The 17,154-nt window shown below is 46.4% G+C and overlaps 1 protein-coding gene across 6 annotated transcripts in view; it reads left to right on the top strand.

The window, feature by feature from the left end:
• The window catches only part of kmt2d (lysine (K)-specific methyltransferase 2D), a 35,022-nt gene that overhangs the window by 10,727 nt on the left and 7,141 nt on the right, over positions 1-17,154 (top strand). For 4 of the 6 annotated variants that reach the window (XM_034209499.1, XM_034209498.1, XM_034209502.1 and 1 more), the window contains exons 21-48: positions 32-202; positions 430-552; positions 680-801; positions 893-1,028; positions 1,130-1,210; positions 1,294-1,371; positions 1,479-1,637; positions 1,802-1,871; positions 2,034-2,272; positions 2,403-2,476; positions 3,034-3,084; positions 3,201-4,808; positions 4,897-5,073; positions 5,344-5,468; positions 5,585-7,434; positions 8,281-8,404; positions 9,971-10,052; positions 10,142-10,208; positions 10,315-10,547; positions 10,660-13,713; positions 13,799-13,948; positions 14,086-14,250; positions 14,730-14,877; positions 14,961-15,042; positions 15,131-15,303; positions 15,427-15,551; positions 15,637-15,772; positions 16,266-16,387. In XM_034209499.1, coding sequence (XP_034065390.1) covers positions 32-202; positions 430-552; positions 680-801; positions 893-1,028; positions 1,130-1,210; positions 1,294-1,371; positions 1,479-1,637; positions 1,802-1,871; positions 2,034-2,272; positions 2,403-2,476; positions 3,034-3,084; positions 3,201-4,808; positions 4,897-5,073; positions 5,344-5,468; positions 5,585-7,434; positions 8,281-8,404; positions 9,971-10,052; positions 10,142-10,208; positions 10,315-10,547; positions 10,660-13,713; positions 13,799-13,948; positions 14,086-14,250; positions 14,730-14,877; positions 14,961-15,042; positions 15,131-15,303; positions 15,427-15,551; positions 15,637-15,772; positions 16,266-16,387 — 9,725 coding nt within the window. The remainder of the gene's footprint in view (positions 1-31; positions 203-429; positions 553-679; positions 802-892; positions 1,029-1,129; positions 1,211-1,293; positions 1,372-1,478; positions 1,638-1,801; positions 1,872-2,033; positions 2,273-2,402; positions 2,477-3,033; positions 3,085-3,200; positions 4,809-4,896; positions 5,074-5,343; positions 5,469-5,584; positions 7,435-8,280; positions 8,405-9,970; positions 10,053-10,141; positions 10,209-10,314; positions 10,548-10,659; positions 13,714-13,798; positions 13,949-14,085; positions 14,251-14,729; positions 14,878-14,960; positions 15,043-15,130; positions 15,304-15,426; positions 15,552-15,636; positions 15,773-16,265; positions 16,388-17,154) is intronic. The other 2 variants (XM_034209501.1, XM_034209500.1) reach the window with 2 other exon arrangements.

A 17,154-nucleotide genomic window follows, 5' to 3' on the forward strand; every position in this document is an offset into this window, starting at 1 on the left:
GACTCAATTTATTGTTATCTTGTTTGTTAAGGATGTGGGGAGCCCATGGAATGTGAATCCAAAATGGAGAACCCTGGGAGCCCTGACAGAGAAGGGGGTGCAGACGTAGGCCCTGATGGCATGGCCGACTGCGATGGTGTCAAAGGAGGAGCAGAGGAGACTGAGGACAGCAAAAAAAGAAAGCGGAAACCTTACAGGCCTGGTAAGCTATCAAGAATTTGCCAAAAGATTTCAAACATCTACAACATCATTTTCTTTTTAATGACTGATTTTAAATGCCATTTTCTTAATCTCTTTCATTTTTTGTAAAGCACTTTGAATTGCCTTGTGTTGAAAAGTGCTATATAAATAAACTTGCCTTGCCTTGCCTTACAAATGTCTTGAGTACTCACAATATATGAACAAATCCTTATCTGTATTTTGTAACAGGAATTGGTGGCTTCATGGTGCGACAAAGGAAGTGTCACACACGGATGAAGAAAGAGTTTTTCGCCCAGCTTGCTGGAGAGACTACATTAGATGGACAGCCAATAGAGAGAACCATTGACGAGGGTTGGTGACAATTTTAGAATTGAATGACATCCAATGCAAAAATACTTATGTATTCAGAAAACCCATTAATGTTTTTTTTGTAAATTCAGTTAAATTGTGAAACTGAATTGCATAATTATATGTGCAGGACCTCACCCTGACACAGATAACATCATGGATCCTAAACCAGTGGAGGGCGAGGAACAGGCCAAGAAGCGACGGGGACGGAAGAAGAGCAAACTTGAGGACATGTTTCCATCTTATCTCCAGGTTCAACTCTCTCTCTATGCCCACTGTTTTAAACCGTTTTAAACTCATTTGATCCAGTGAGGTAATTTTGAAATGTTTGTACATTTTTCAGGAGGCTTTCTTTGGGAAGACACTTATAGACTTGGGTAAGAAAGCTGTGCTGACACCTCCAGGGCAGAGGCCGGGCGCATGCCTGGTCCGACCTTCATTACCAGCACCGTCAGGGGTCAGAACTTCTGCCCCAGAGAGTAAGAACACTAACTTGACCTCTGACACCTGAAAACTGGAAATCATTTGTGGGTGTGGATGCGATGAGCACTTTTTGTGACCTTTGTGCTTCTTTTACTAGATGAAGATCGTGTGGTGAAAGAATATTTTCTTATCAAGCAAGAGGGGGGTGATGGCCCCCAGGCTCAGGGAGAAGGTGCAGGTACGTTTCTGTTTGTTTGCTGCTACTGGTTTATTCTTAGTGTTGTAATTGCAGGTTGTTTTTAAAATGATACATTTGTTTAGGAGTTTCTGCACCGTCCTCATCACTGAAAGAACAGGCGTCAACTGATCCTCATGACTCTGATGCAGAAAAGAGTGAAGGTATTCCCACCAGAGGTTTCTTTGGTCTATCAGTATGCAACATCAATCAGTGGGGAGAATACCTGATGTAGCACCCTACCTTACATGCTGTTGTCCTTGTGTGACAGGTCTTCCGTTAGGGGTGGAAAGTCAGGACTCTGAGCAGTTCTTCAGGAAGGTTCTGGGATCGTCAGACGGCTCCTCTTTGGGGGGCATGAAGCCCATCTTGGAGGGCAGTAAGGGAGAACTCAATCGTAGCGCTTTGCCGCAGAGAGCTCTCCTCTCAGGTGTGTACAAGGACATGTCATCAGCCAGTCTTATGAATAAACAGATACACAGACAGTATAAAACCATATCTGTTGTTTGATTGTGTAAGGAGGATTATTTACAAAATGAATGACTAAGTGAATTGTGGCTTGAGATGAATTTGAGCGTGCACCATCTCTAACAGGGTCCCTGCCCTCCGCTGGAATGATGGATGGTTTTCCTGGCCTCTCTCAGTCACCGTTCTTCGATATGCGGTAAGACCAATACTGCTTTTCCTAAGCATTTTATTTTACAACAATTTGTAACTGTTGCTGTAGATCGGTATGCATTTATACACACACTTCCTTTCTTACAGTGTAGTTAACACATGAGAACCTTTTCATTTACAAGACAATAACTTATCATATGGTGTGCAGGGAGCGAGGAGGATTGTTCAGTCCAGATGGAAGTGAGGAAAGCGCCTGGGCCAATCCCTCTACCCCAGTAACCCCTTCCTCCCCACCGACCCCCACTGAGGGAGAAAGTGATGGACTGTCCTACAACCAGCGCAGTCTCCAGCGGTGGGAGAAAGACGAGGAGCTGGGAGAACTCTCAACCATTTCCCCGGTGCTTTATGCCAATACCAACTTTCCCACTCTCAGACAGGACTACCCAGGTAAGAGAGGACGAAATAATAATATATACACAGTCTATAAGAGGACAAAACAGACCTTGTGCTTTTTTTAAAGTAAGTTTTATATCTCCGTTATATATTGGGCAGCTGTTAAATATTTCTCCTGTCACAGACTGGGCTAATCGCTGTAAACAAATCATGAAGGTCTGGAGGAAGGTGTCAGCTGCTGACAAGGTTCCATATCTGGTGAGTTCTGTTTTGATTGCTTTTAGTTAAATATATAATATAATTAAAAAAAGATCTATACCTTTTATATCAAATCAACAATTGTTTCCTGCGGTTCTCATGTTGTGCATTTTCCCAAATGGTTATCATAGAGCTTGAGTTCTTGTTATTCTGTTTGAATTGTCTCTAATGGCTTATTGTACCTTCACTTTCTATACATAAAGCCTTGAGTGAAAAATGACCAAATACAGAAATAAACAAAACTGTAACTCAAATGTTTAAATTTCTGCTGGGCATTACTACATTTAGTAGTAAGATCATCCGTATTGACATTTAAGTACAGTATATCTGCATTTAAAGGTATATTGATCACGGCTCTCAACATGGCTGACTCTTTGACAAGTAGCTAACATTGCTAACAGCAAAATATAACTTCATTCTCTGCTCAGGATGACATTACTGCACTATAACTTAACATGGCCCATTTTTACATGCTGATTTATAATAATGCATGTTTTTGTTATGCATAAGTTAAAATGGCATTTATAATATTGAAACAATCTCATTACTTTTTATAGCAAAAGGCCAAAGATAACCGAGCAGCTCAGAGGATCAACAAGGCACAGAAGGTGACTAAAGCTGAAGAATCCTTTTTCTTTTTCAAAGCAAATGCATGGTTTGATACCTTTCATTCAGTGGTGATGCATATCATTCATGCTTCCTCTGTACTCTCCTCTTCCCACAGCAGGCGGAGAGTCAGGTGTGCAGGCCTATAAAAACGGAGGGAGTGCGTGTGAAGACGGAACGGCCCAGTTTGCACCTCCAGATCCCTCCACCTTCAGGCTTTACATCCATCTCTTCCCAGCCCAGTTCTGCAGAGAGTCCATTTCCCTTCCCTCCAGATTCAGGATCCTCCTCTGTCTTTTTCTCAGACGGGCCTCTTAGGACTCCGGGTTCGGCTGAAATCCGGACAGATCCCTTGGCCAAGCTTCCTCCTCAGTCACCTCATTCTCACTCTCACCCAACCACACCGTTCCCCCATGCTGTGGCCAGCCCTTTACAGGCCTCTTCCTCAGGTTATTCCGCTTCCGGCCCACAGGGTCCTCCTCAGGGACGGCCAGCCAGCCTTGGCCCCTTTGACATGCAACCAGGAACTCCTGGAACCCCCAGACGGGCTCAGCAGGTTGACCCCTACTTCAGATCACAGCTACAGCAGCAACAGGGTCATCTACCACAATCACAGCAAGGCTCCCAGGAGTCACTCGGACATCCAGAGAGTCCTCATTCGAGAGGTTCAGGGCTTGGGGAGTCGCCAATATTCTCACCACCCCACAACACCCATTACGGAGACCCTTTCAGAAACCAGCAAGGGATGGGCCGGCCTGAATATGGTTCATCCCCGTCGCCCTCTGCAGTGACTTCCTCCCCTGCAGGGCAGTACAGGGCTGATGTGAGTGCCCCCTCTCCACGCTCCTCTGCTGGGAGGCCTGATCTATCCACTGGCTCTCCTGCTGGGATGCTGGACTCGGGGGATGGCTTGTTCAAGGCACCTATGACTCCACGAATGCACCAAGGGGAGGTGCATCCTGGAGCATCTCCAGGACACCCCTCTGAAGGCTACAGGCAGTCTCCTTCTCACTCTTTCTCTGACCCCCACGCCCAGTCACCACTGACTCCCAGGCCGCAGTCAGCCGACAATTGTCCTCTCGGGCCCCAGAGACATCCTGTTGCTCAACAGGAAATGTGCCCTCGAGTGCCCTCCAGCCCAAATTCACAGGGCAGCTCTCAGTCTCCCCACACTCCCGGGGGCCTCTCCAATGATGCTTACTCTGTCCATTCTCCCGCTACGCCTCGTTTCCAATCCCCGGACCCTTGTTCTCAGCCACCTTCAAGACCACAATCTAGAGACCCTTTTGCTACTCTCCACAAACCCCCTCGCCCCCCTTCTGTTGCCCCAGAGGGAACAGCAATTTACAAAGGCTCACCCAATCCTCACCAGCCACCTCCACCACATCCCACCAACAGTTCCATAGGGGACCCTCTCTCTGGTAAACCGTCAGCACCTCTTACTTTCAGTCGCAGCCCCAGCACGGGAGGCTTCCAAATGACCCAACAGCAGAGTCAGATGTTACAGGGTCAGCTTCAGCAACAACAGCCACAAACTCTACAGACAGACGGCTTTGGCTCCAGGGGGCCAAATCTCTCCGGATCTCAAGATCTGATGGCTGTCCGCCCTCCAGATGCACATCAGCAGCCTGCTCTGCCAAGCACTCCAGAAATGCCTGACATTTCAGCAGTTCAGGACCCTGCCTTAGTCGGCCTCAGCCCCGCTGAGCTAGAGAAGCACCGACAGGTATGAACATATTAGCCATTAACAATCATGCTCTGCACTTTTCAGGTGTTTTTCTAATCAATTCTTGTTATGTTTTTGTTTTTTTCAGCGACTCAGACTACGGGAATTCTTAATCAGACAAAAACTGCAGAGAAACACCATCAGACAAGAGAAGGAGGCTGCTGCAGCGGCTGCTGCTGGCAGTGGATCCCCTGGCTGGCCTGGAGGAGAGATGGGAGCCTTTCAACAAGACAAGGCTCACAGAGCACCGCCACCTTATCCACAGGTATGCACCTTACGAATATGCTTTAGACTTCAGATACCTTTGAATGTCACTCATTGTAATTGCACCACTTGATAGCTGAGGATGTACTTTGACCTCTCTGATGTTAGTGAAAGATGGTCAGATGAGTGCCTTGCATTGTAGCTCGCATCCATTAATGTGCGAGAGTGGATGTATGGCAGAACATTCGAATGAGGTTTGGATAAAAGTGTTCTATAAACGAACAAAAGGAATGTTACCTCTGCCTCTTTTTGCCATCATTACTTCCTTTAGGATCGTGTTGCTGCTGCTACTGCTCAGGCTTCTATGACAACAAAGATGCCTATGACTGGAGGCATGGGGGTCATTCGCCCTCCACCTACAGGAACCCCTGCCATCATGGATCCTAATGCACTAAGGTAACCACGTCAACCATGTGGATTTACAATATGCCGAATCACAATGTTTTCACTTTGTAAAAAAGAAAATTCAAGAAATGTTAAAACGTTAACATATTTTCTCTTCTGTCATTTAGGCAACCGGGGCCCCCCAGACCTCAGGGCATGTTTGTTCGTCAACCGTTCCCTCCTCAGTGGCAGGGCCAGGCTCAAGGCCCAAGGAGGTTCCCCCAGCCCGGCATGGAGTCCATGGGCATAAGACACAATCTCAATCCTGCTGTCAACATGCAGGGTATGGAAGGCATGGGTAACCCTCACGCCATGATGCCAGGACATGGAGGAGAGACCATGCAGTCAATGGGTCAAGGGCCTCCACCACAGTTCATTGAATTGAGACACAACTCACAAAGACTACCCCTACGACCTCAGTTTATGCCCCGTATACCCCAGCCGAGACAACGGCACTTTGTCCCTCAGCAAGAGATGGCAGCATCTTTTGTTCAGCAACATCCAATGGGTCAAGCTGGTGGCATTCAAACTGACGGGGGCAGCAACTCGCATCTTAGGTTACAGCAGGGTGGACTTCCAGCTTTAATGCCTCAGTCAACAGGCCCAATAACACAGCATCCCCACCTGCAGCACCAGGCAGCTACTTCCAATACAAGCATTCCTAGCACTGAGCAGCATCATCTCCAACAACCAAGCCTGGTCACACACTCCCAGCCTGCAACAGCAGTGAGTAATGAGGAGCTGCCAGAACCTGACCTTGAAGGCCTTGGGGATGCCCCAGGGGATGGAGGTGTGGATGATGAGGATGATTTGGCTCTGGACTTGGACCCTGACAAGGGAGATGATGACTTGGGCAACTTGGACAACCTGGAGACCAATGATCCACATTTAGACGACCTGCTTAACAGTGACGAGTTTGACCTGCTGGCTTACGCTGACCCTGAACTGGACCAAGGAGACCCGAAAGATGTCTTCTCAGACCAGCTCCGGTTAGTGGAAGCAGAGAGTGAAGCACCTGCATCTTCTTCTGGATCTGCACATGTTAAAGTGGAAGTAAAAGCCAAGTTGGAGCCAGGACAGAAGGTCACAACAGTTGCTGGCACTGCAAGAGGGTCTGCTACTCAACTGCCACCCTCTGCAGACATATGTGATATCTCCAAGGTCAAAATAGAGGACAGAGGTATGACTCAGACGCATCCAGGACACACTGTGGTAAAAGATGAATTTGGAGAGGCTGTGTCAATGCTTCTTGGTGGGACCACGCCCTCTTCCAAGTCTGCACAACCAGATAACCAGTCGGCTTCACTCAGTTCTGTTCGGTTAGGGGGACTTCAGTACCCCCTCCCAGGACAAGCTGGTGGATTGCCTTTTCCTTCAGCTGCTTCACATTCAAATATGAATGATGATCCACTGGGTCTGCCTGATGTTGGTGGACAGCACTCCCCTGCTGTAGATTTGGCAAAGGTAGAGAGCTCTTTAGATGGTGAGCTGCCCCTTCTTATACAGGATCTGCTGGAGCATGAGAAGAAAGAACTACAGAAGCAGCAGCAGCAGCAGCAGCAGCAGCAGCATCTCAACTCCCTCCACCAGGGAGGCATGGCGCCTAATTTTCCTGGCATCTCAAGTCAACAACAGCCGCACCCTCAGACTCCGGGCCAGATAATGCTGCCACACCACCATCGTCCACCACCACAGGGAATGATGGCTCAGCCAGGGATGGTACCCCGTTCCCCGCACATGATGCAGCAACAACAACAACAACAACAACAACAACAACAACAACAACAGCAGCAGCAGCAGCAGCAGCAGCAGCAGCAGCAGCAAAGACTTATGGGAACTGGAATGGCACCTCCCATGAACATGGCCCAGCAGCAAGCCATGGTGAGGATGGGGCCGCCGGGGATCCACCCGGGTGTCGGTCATCAACCGCAGCCTGGGATTAAACTGCCTCTGGCCAACAACTTCTTCCCAGATAAAGGTAAGCTCATAGCCTTATGACATAATGCAGCAATGGACATAGCCTTAATAATTATTTTAATAGTTAATGTTATATTTACATTATTTTTGACAAGAATGTCACCAACATTCTTACCAATAAGATCTTAGTCTTCCCTCCCATACATATTTTTTTTTAATTGCACAGGCATTGAACACTTTTTTTTAATTTAGCATTTTGTTTTACATTTTTCTAAGAGATGTACTTACTAGATGTACTTACTAGATGTACTTACTAGATGTACTTACTCGATGTACTTACTAGATGTACTTACTAGATGTACTTACTAGATGTACTTACTCGATGTACTTACTAGATGTACTTACTAGATGTACTTACTAGATGTACTTACTAGATGTACTTACTCGATGTACTTACTCGATGTACTTACTAGATGTACTTACTAGATGTACTTACTAGATGTACTTACTCGATGTACTTACTCGATGTACTTACTAGATGTACTTACTAGATGTACTTACTAGATGTACTTACTAGATGTACTTACTAGATGTACTTACTAGATGTACTTACTAGATGTACTTACTAGATGTACTTACTAGATGTACTTACTAGATGTACTTACTAGATGTACTTACTAGATGTACTTACTAGATGTACTTACTCGATGTACTTACTAGATGTACTTACTAGATGTACTTACTAGATGTACTTACTAGATGTACTTACTATGCGATCATTTCATCATTCTTAGTGGCATAAAAGGGCTAAAATCACATTAACATCGTTCATCTGAATTATTTCTGGGATCAAATATCTTCCATCCATGTCACTGTATCATCAGACCTTTTTCCTATTTCATTGCAGATTTGGACACATTTGCTACCGATGACATCATGGATCCAATTGCCAAGGCAAAGATGGTGGCCCTTAAGGGTATCAAGAGAGTGTTGGCACAGGATCCAATGGCTGTTCCCCCTGGCATTAACAGGTATTTATTTTTACTTCAATTTGTTCGGTAGATTTTTGGAGGGCCTTACGTTTGAGTTTAATAAACAATTTTAAGTTGATTTTGAATAAAAACTAGGGCCGGGACTTTAACGCGTTAATTAAGATTAATTAATTACACAAAAATTAACGCGTTAAAAAAATTAACGCATTTTAATCGCACTTATTTTTGCACCGCGGAACGTTTCTCACTGGATGAGTTTCAGGCGTACCGATTATACTGGAGCACCAACTAACGTTCATGACTTCAGACAACAAACCACAGTGAACAACAGTGGGAAATGTTTTAAAAAACGGACGGATGGAAGCGTCGATAAGAGCACGGTTGTGTGCAAATTATGCAAAAAGGAATTCGCATACCACCGCAGCACATCAAGCCTCAAGTATCACCTCAATGCAAAACATATAGCAGCTAGCGTGGACGTTAGCCTCTTTTATCGCGTTCACACCAAAAAGAGCCGGTACTAAAATTAGTTCATGAAAGTCCCTGCTAGAGAGCAGAGAGCTGCTAGAGAGCAGGGACTTTCGTAAGGCTCTCTTGTGAGAAAATAGCTATATTTCTGATTGGCTGGGCGGATTGCAAACCACGCCCCGTAAAACTCCCAAAAAGTTTTGTGAAGCCGCCATTTTATTATCCTCGCATTAGCATTATTAGCATTAGCCCAGCGCAGAAACGCAGAGAGACTAACTTATGGCAACACAAAATAAAACATGGGAGCGGTGGAGATGAGGAGGTGTCGGCGTTCTGGCGATTTACTCGGAAGGCTGCAGTAGAAGCTGCTGGGAGTCCCAGCAGCTTCTACTGAAGCCAGTCCCCAACTCCGGGGACTTCCGGCCGGGGACTTTGGGCGGCAGTATACGCCGTGAAGTGGTTTGCGTCCTGCCAGTAAACCCAAAGCAGAAGAAGAAGAAGTGACGTCAGCGGCTTCATTTGCCTAATCCTCCCCCAGGTTCAAAGAGTTCTCATGAACTAAGTTCTCATGAACCTTTGTGGGAAAAGTACTGCGGTGTGAATGCGCCTAATGGTATACTAAAATCCATGTGAAAAAAATTGCTTCTCACTGTTCTCAGGTCAAATATTTATATGTGATTAAAAATGCGATTAATTTCGATTAATTAATTACAAAGCATCTAATTAATTAGATTAATTTTTTTAATCGAGTCCCGGCCCTAATAAAAACAGAAACATTTAAATGAAAAAAACAGAAATGTGTAAAGAAAAGAAATCTCCAATATTTAAAGATTGCTAGTTTGAGTAGGATGTGTTGTGCGAGGGACTATCCCTGTAGAAGAGTTGCAGATAAAGCATGTTGTTTTATCTTCAAACTGTTCTCCACTCCTAATTTTAAAAGACAGTGAATTGGTATGTAGCAGTATCAAAGTTTAACTGTCCTATCTTATTCAATATAACAAAACACTCATGGTGATGAAAACATCTTGATCATTTTAACGTTTTCGATGAATGATTTGGAAACAACTTTCCATCCCAGACAATTGTTTGGTATGTTGCAGTTATAGTTGTATGTTTTATGTTTTGATTCCTTTTCAGGCAACAAGTGTCTCTGCTTGCTCAGAGGCTGTCCTCTGCCCCCGGCACAGATCCAAATCAGCCTACACTTGTACCTCCAAAGGTATGCTGTCAGGCTTGTCAAAACTGTATTGATTAACTTTTATTTTCACTCTTATGTAGCTTAATTAATAAATGTTTGTTTGTGTTTAGGAGGGAGAAACAAGTGATCCTACAGTGTCGAGACCTAACCCGCCTCAGTTTGTGCAAGGAATCATCAGTACGTTCTACCCTTACTGCCGATAAAAATACATTTCATAATTTGAAAAAGGTTATATTGCTGTTTCCTCTTTTGTGGTTGTCTTAACTTAATCTTTCTGTTACAGATGATGCAGAACAGCACCAATATGAAGAATGGCTTCTGCACACCCAGCAGTTACTCCAAATGCAGTTAAAATTCTTGGAGGAACAGATTGGAGTTCACCGCAAATCACGCAAAGCACTGTGTGCTAAGCAACGCACTGCTAAGAAAGCTGGCAGGGAGTTTGCTGAGACAGATGCAGAGAAACTAAAGTTGGTAACAGAAGAGCAGAGCAAAATTCAAAAACAGCTTGACCAGGTGTGTAGATTTTATATGAACTACATTAACAGTTTATGTATAAAAAGGTGTCCACAGAAACGGCACATGGCATCTAGATTTGCAAAATGATATATGTTCATAATTGTTCCAGGTACGCAAGCAGCAGAAGGAGCACACCAATCTCATTGCCGAGTACAGAAGCAAGCAGCAGCAGCATCAACAAAGCTCAGGTATTCTTACCCCAGGTCATTCTGCACAGGCGGCCCCTCCTCACATGTTTCCCAAGATGCCTGGCCAGATGATGATTGGCCAACAGGGAACACCAGTAATGGGCCAACACCCTGGTGTGATGCCCCAAGGTGGAATGCCTGTCAGGATGCCTCAGGGGCAGCCTTTTGTTGGTGGAGCCCAACCCCAGCTTCCTGCAGCCATGGGAGCCAGTGTTGCCAGGGCCCCTGGTCCACCTGGTGCTCCAACAGGATTCTTCCCACAGGGGCCTAGAGTTCAAGGTGCAGACCCCAGGCTTCTCCAAGAAAGACAGCTTCAACATAGGATGCAAATGGCAAAGCTCCAGCAGCAACAGCAGCAACAACAGGTGATGATGGGGCAGCAACCGATGCCACACCCAAATCAACCGCCTGGCTTAGTCCCCCAGCCACCGCCCGGCATGATGGGGAGCCCACTTATGGCCCAACAGCAAGCAAACCCTCAACAGGGAATGCTAGTCAACCAGGCCAATCAGCAGAGTATGGTGCATGTCCCACAAGGAATGGTTGGAGGCCAGTCTGTGGCTCCACTTCCACAGAACCTCGCAGGAGGCCAGCCTATGAACCATGCTCAAGCCATGATGGCAGTTCAACCAGGGGTTATGGGAAACCCCACTGTTGCACCATCACAGCAACAGAGGCCTCAGCTGGTGGTGGGTCAGCAGGGAATGGTTGGTTCTCCGGGTCATCCTGTGCTCAGGGCTCCCCAGACCCAATTGACTCCACAACAACAGAGCATACTGGCCCAACGCATGGCTGCATCTCAGCAGCAACAACAACAACAACAACAACAACAACAACAGCAGCAGCAGCAACATGTTGCAAAGAATATGGCACACCTTCAGCAGCAGCAGATGGCACAGCAGAGACAAACACAGTTGATCAGTCAGTCCAGCCAAGAGCAAGGAGTCCTCTCCCAACCCTCTACCCCACAGATGGGCTCCTCGCCTTCAGCAGGAAGCATCACACCGCAGCCACAAGCAGCTACTGACAACCAAAACTCAGGCCCCAAAGAGGGCGGGATCCTCAGCCCTGATTCAAGAACGCCACCACAGCATAGTGGACCCTCAACACCCAATCAGATGTCCCACCTAGGCTCTGCAAATGATCATCAGAATGACTTGGGACGACAGCAGTTACAGCAGCAGCAGCAGCAGCAGCAGCAGCAGCAGCAGCAGCAGCAGCAGCAGCAGCAGCAGCTGCAGCAGCAGCAGATGTATATTGCTCAGCAGCAACAATTAAATCCCCAGTCTGCCCCTGAGCAACAAACAGGCTTGGTTGAAAACCAACAAGCTGTTGTGCTTCAGCAACATCAGCAACAACATCCTCTCACTCTCCAGAGGCAAGGGTCCCTCGGTGGTGACCAGCCTATGATGATGATGACCATAAAGGAGGAAGTCAAACCAATTGAATTCTTGGCTCATCAGCAACAACAGCAAGCAGGTCAAAATGCCATGCAGCAATCACCAAACCCCAACCTCCAGCAGCAGATCATAGGCCAGAACCATCCTGGCCAGCCACAGCCTGTTGTGATGGGTCATAATCCACAACAACAACATCAACAACAACAACAACAACAACAAGCCCTCATGGCCCAGCAGCAAAAGCAACAGGCCATGATGGGCATGATGAGAGCCCAGCAGCAAGGGATGATAGCACAGAGGCCTGTGGGTCCACCTGGACAGATCCGCACCCCCATCAACATCCAGGCCATAATTGCTCAGAATCCCCAGCTTCGTAATCTTCCTCCAAACCAGCAGATTCAGCACATCCAGGCCATGATTGCCCAGAGGCAGCTCCAACAGGGACAGATGTTGCGGATGTCCATGGGACAAGGTCAGTTAAGGCCTAACATGCCACAGGGACAGATGCCACTGGGACAGATGCCACAGGTTGTGCAGCAGATGCCATATGGAGCCATCGGGAAACCAGGAGTAGTGGGCCCTCAGCAACAACCGGGCATGTTGGGCCAACAACCTGCTGTGGCTCCCCAAATGCAGCAAGGGATGATGGTCCCCGGGCAACAACAGCAACAGGTGGGAGAGATTATGCAGCAACATATGATGAGAGGCCAGGTGCCAGTGCCACCTTCCCCATTGGACCAGGGCCGCATGGTAAGACCAACATCTCCACGTCAGCCAATAGCCAACTCTCCTGGGCATCCATTTAATCCAGCTATGGGGATGCGTCCACCCACTCCCAACCAGAACCAACAAGCAATGATGGCAGCTGCAGCAGGCCGCATGCAGGGTTCTCCATCCCATGCATACTCACCTAGAGGGCCCTTCGGCATGAGCCCAGCCCACCCGGCCTCACCTCACTCATCGCATGTTTCCTCACCTTCTATAGCTGACAGTAGGGCTGGAAGGGGGAGTCCGTACAGCCACGTCAAGGCATCTCCACTCAGGTCACCTGGAGCCAAGAGTCCACTTGATTGTCCAGGAATGAAAATGGAAGCTCAGATATCAGGCAATGAAATGTCTCACCCAGGCTCAGTTATTCCCAACGGTCCACAGAAAGTCATGAATATTCAGCAACATGTGCAGCAGGTCTCAGAGAGCCACGGTCCTCACACACAACATGGCTCTAGAGTAGGAGAGATATACAAGATGACCCTACAGAACATTAAACAGGAGCCAAGGGAGTTTCATTGTGATGGTGCACCAGAGGCTCATTCTGGGGCTATAAAGAGAGAGGCAACGGGGGAGGCAGTTACTTCTGCTAACAACACTGGATTCATCAATGCTGGAGATCCTGGGAGTCAAGGCCCTCGCCCTGAAACTGGACAGCAACTACTTCAGAAACTCCTGAGAACCAAGAACCTTCAGCTTGGTGCCCAAAGGCCCTCTGAAGGAATCCACAATGAAATAAATGGCCACATTAACAGTAAACTAGCAATGCTGGAGCAAAAACTTCAAGGAACTCCACGAAATATGGAGGTATGTTTTTCTTGAATGCTTTCTTTTTTGCATAATGTTTTTGGTGGGGAAAGAATCTCTCATTCCTTTTTTATTTATCTTACAGGATTTACAGTCTATAACCAAAAGGTCTCCGGTACAAAAGCCAAAGCGCAGTAACAAGGCAGCTGGAGACCGAGGCCCTAATGCACGGAAGAAGAATAAGAAGGAAGAAGTTGGAAAAAGTGCTGAAGCCCTGTTAAAGCAACTCAAACAGGTAAAGGGATAGCTAAATTAAGTTTCATGAAATGTTTCAAGTGGTTCATCCTTGTGTAACCTAACCTTGTCGCTTTGGACAAAAGCGTCAGCTAAATGCAATGTAATGTAATGTAATGTAACCGATTCACCCTTCAGGGTCTCTCTCTACTGCCCCTGATGGAGCCTTCAATCACTGCCAGCCTGGATCTGTTTGCCCCTTTCGGAAGCAGCCCAGCCAACGGCAAAGCCCAGCTCAAAGGATCCTTTGGAAATGCAGTGCTGGACAATATCCCTGACTATTATTCACAGTTACTCACAAAGGTAAAACGAAACATGTAATGGTTAGCTGTTGCAGGCTGTGCCAACATTTGCTTGCTGATTTGCTAGTAGGACAGCATATATTATTATACTATATATATATTTTTTTCTTCTTTTTTATAAATACTCTTTATTGAGTTTCACACATTTAACACAAAATACAGAACAATACACAACAACCCCCACCCCCCCACAGACAGCCACACAGCACATCCACAATTTGACAACAATTGAATAATACTAATAATCCTCATTTACATAATCACAATAATCTAGATAGACCACAAAGGATAAATAAAATATGTGTATACACACGCATATACATACACATCATGCTGGAATACTATACTATATTTTTGTTATCGACAACACATCCGATTATTTTTTTGTTTTATCGTTGCACCTCTAATTAAAGCAATTCAAAGGTTGGAAACTTTAAAAACAAAGTTGTTTTACAATGAAACTGTTGTTTGCCTTTACAGAGTAACCTTAGCAACCCCCCAACACCTCCATCCTCGCTGCCACCTACTCCTCCGCCTTCAGTCCAGCACAAGCTGCTGAATGGAGTGACTTCTGGGGAGGAGCTGTCTGAGGGTCAGAAAGACACCGAGACAGCAGAAGAGCCAATGGGTAAACAATGAAGGATTTGGCATGAATGAATGTTTTTCATGAATATAAAATGTGGTTCTAAATACTTTATATTTTCCCTGCAGATTCTGTGAAAGAGGAGGTGAAGAGTGTAGACATCCTAGCAGCTCTCCCCACCCCACCACACAACCAGAATGAGGACATCAGGTACCACAGGAGAAGTCTGATGTCTGCTTGAATACGTGGATTTTTTGTTGCTGAATGGCTTTTAATGTAGGAAATGTCTCTCTTACAGGATGGAGAGTGATGATGAGGACGCTCCAGAAAGCATCATTCCGGCATCTTCTCCTGAGAGTAACGTAGGAGATGAAACGCCACGTTTCCCTCACCTACGGGAACCCAAAGAGGAGGAGACGGAGAGAGCAATATCCCCAATCATCCCCCTCATACCTCGTACTGCCATCCCAGGTATTACACAACATTCTGGACGTTTTACGTATATATGTATCTAATATCAAACTGTTATATAACTTAAATGCGAGCTTTTATGCAAACTGCATATACAAATAATGTACTCATTTTCTTTTGTAGCATTCCCAGAAAACAAACCATTTGAAGCATCCGATAGCAAGGTGGTTTCCACCACCAACAATTGGGACAAGGCCAAAAACAACGAAGTGGCCGTCACCTTCACCCTGTCCTCTGCTGCAGCCAAGGTACAAAGCTATGATATCTTTGACTCTGTTTAACCTTTCTCTATTTTCACGCAGTTAACACAAATTTGAACTGACTTTTTTCCAGAAACTGAACCACGTCATGTTGGCCATGGCCCAGCTGCTTAATATACGGATGCCAGGTTCTTATGAGGTGACGTTCCCAACCCAAAACCCTGACATGTCTGGAGTGGAGGGGCCTGGAAAAGGACCAGAGCAGTCAGGTATGAATTTAGAGATTACTGTTCATGTTGTCTCATAGGGTTCAGACGATCACGATAACATACTGTGAGTGTGGCTCATACAAGTGGAAATCTCCGGTTTTGAAAAGTGAAGCCAATGCTGGAAGGGCCCTAAACTTGTATTCTTTCTAATGGCCAGCAAGGGCTAACCTAACCTAACCTAACCTAACCTAACCTAACCTAACCTAACCTAACCTAACCTAACCTAACCTAACCTAACCTAACCTAACCTAACCTAACCTAACCTAACCTAACCTAACCTAACCTAACCTAACCTAACCTAACCTAACCTAACCTAACCTAACCTAACCTAACCTAACCTAACCTAACCTAACCTAACCTAACCTAACGAGTTTTAGCTTGAGCATGAGAGTTGTGGAAAGTTGCTGTTGTAGAGTGACTTCACTGCTAGAACGACCTGTAAGTCTATCAAACCATAAATAAAGATTCATAATAAGATGGTCATGTTTTCCAGGGGCTTTGTGTACAAAGGACGGGGCTTCACTCAGTCAGGATGAGTGGCTAAGGCAATTTGACGTGTCTCTACCAGGCTGTACGTTGAAGAAACAAGTGGACATTCTGGCTCTCATAAAACAGGTACGTCATCACAGTTTTAAAGGTCCCATGTCATGGCCATTTCTACTGATCATAATTCCATTGTTGAGGTATACTAGAATAGATTTACATTGTTCAATGTTCCAAACTCACATTGGTTTCTCATACAGCATCTCTGCATAGTATGTGTATTCACTCTCTGTCCTAAACGGCTTGTTGGAGCTCCTGCCCCCCCCCCCCCCCCCTCCCTGTGAGCCCACTGTGCTCTGATTGGTCAGCTCGGCCACTCTGTTCTGATGAGTCCACCACCGTTACAGCGGAACATCAGTGATTATGTGTTACAATGGCGTTTGTTAGCAACCAGAAAATGACACCAGTAATGACAAACAGATGAGAATGCTGCGTGGGGTCTGGGTGCCGTGACATCGCGAATGGACGCAGTGCGAGCATCTGCGAGGCTTCACTAGCACCCGCACCCCCAAAACGCGGCGCACCTACAGTGTAAGCGCGCCTGTTTCCCAGCTGCGAGGCTCCACTAGCACACACCCCTCCTCCCCCCCCCCCCCCCCCCCCCCCCCAACGGGTCACAGTTTTGCCGCTGAGAGAGAGTGTGTGTGTGTGTGTGTGTGTGTGAGGAGCTCCACGGATTGGTCCATTTGGGTATGGGCACGTCACTGTACCCAGGAAGAAAACAATGGAAAAAGAGAATTCTCCAACGAGGCGTTCTGGGGCAGCATAGACAGGTTTTTTTCTGTGTTAGAGTTTTATTCGCTACAGGGTGTACTTTTAGGGTTTGTGACTTTGCAGAC

The sequence above is a fragment of the Gymnodraco acuticeps genome, unplaced genomic scaffold (assembly GCF_902827175.1).
Source record: "Gymnodraco acuticeps unplaced genomic scaffold, fGymAcu1.1, whole genome shotgun sequence".
NCBI lineage: Eukaryota > Metazoa > Chordata > Actinopteri > Perciformes > Bathydraconidae > Gymnodraco > Gymnodraco acuticeps.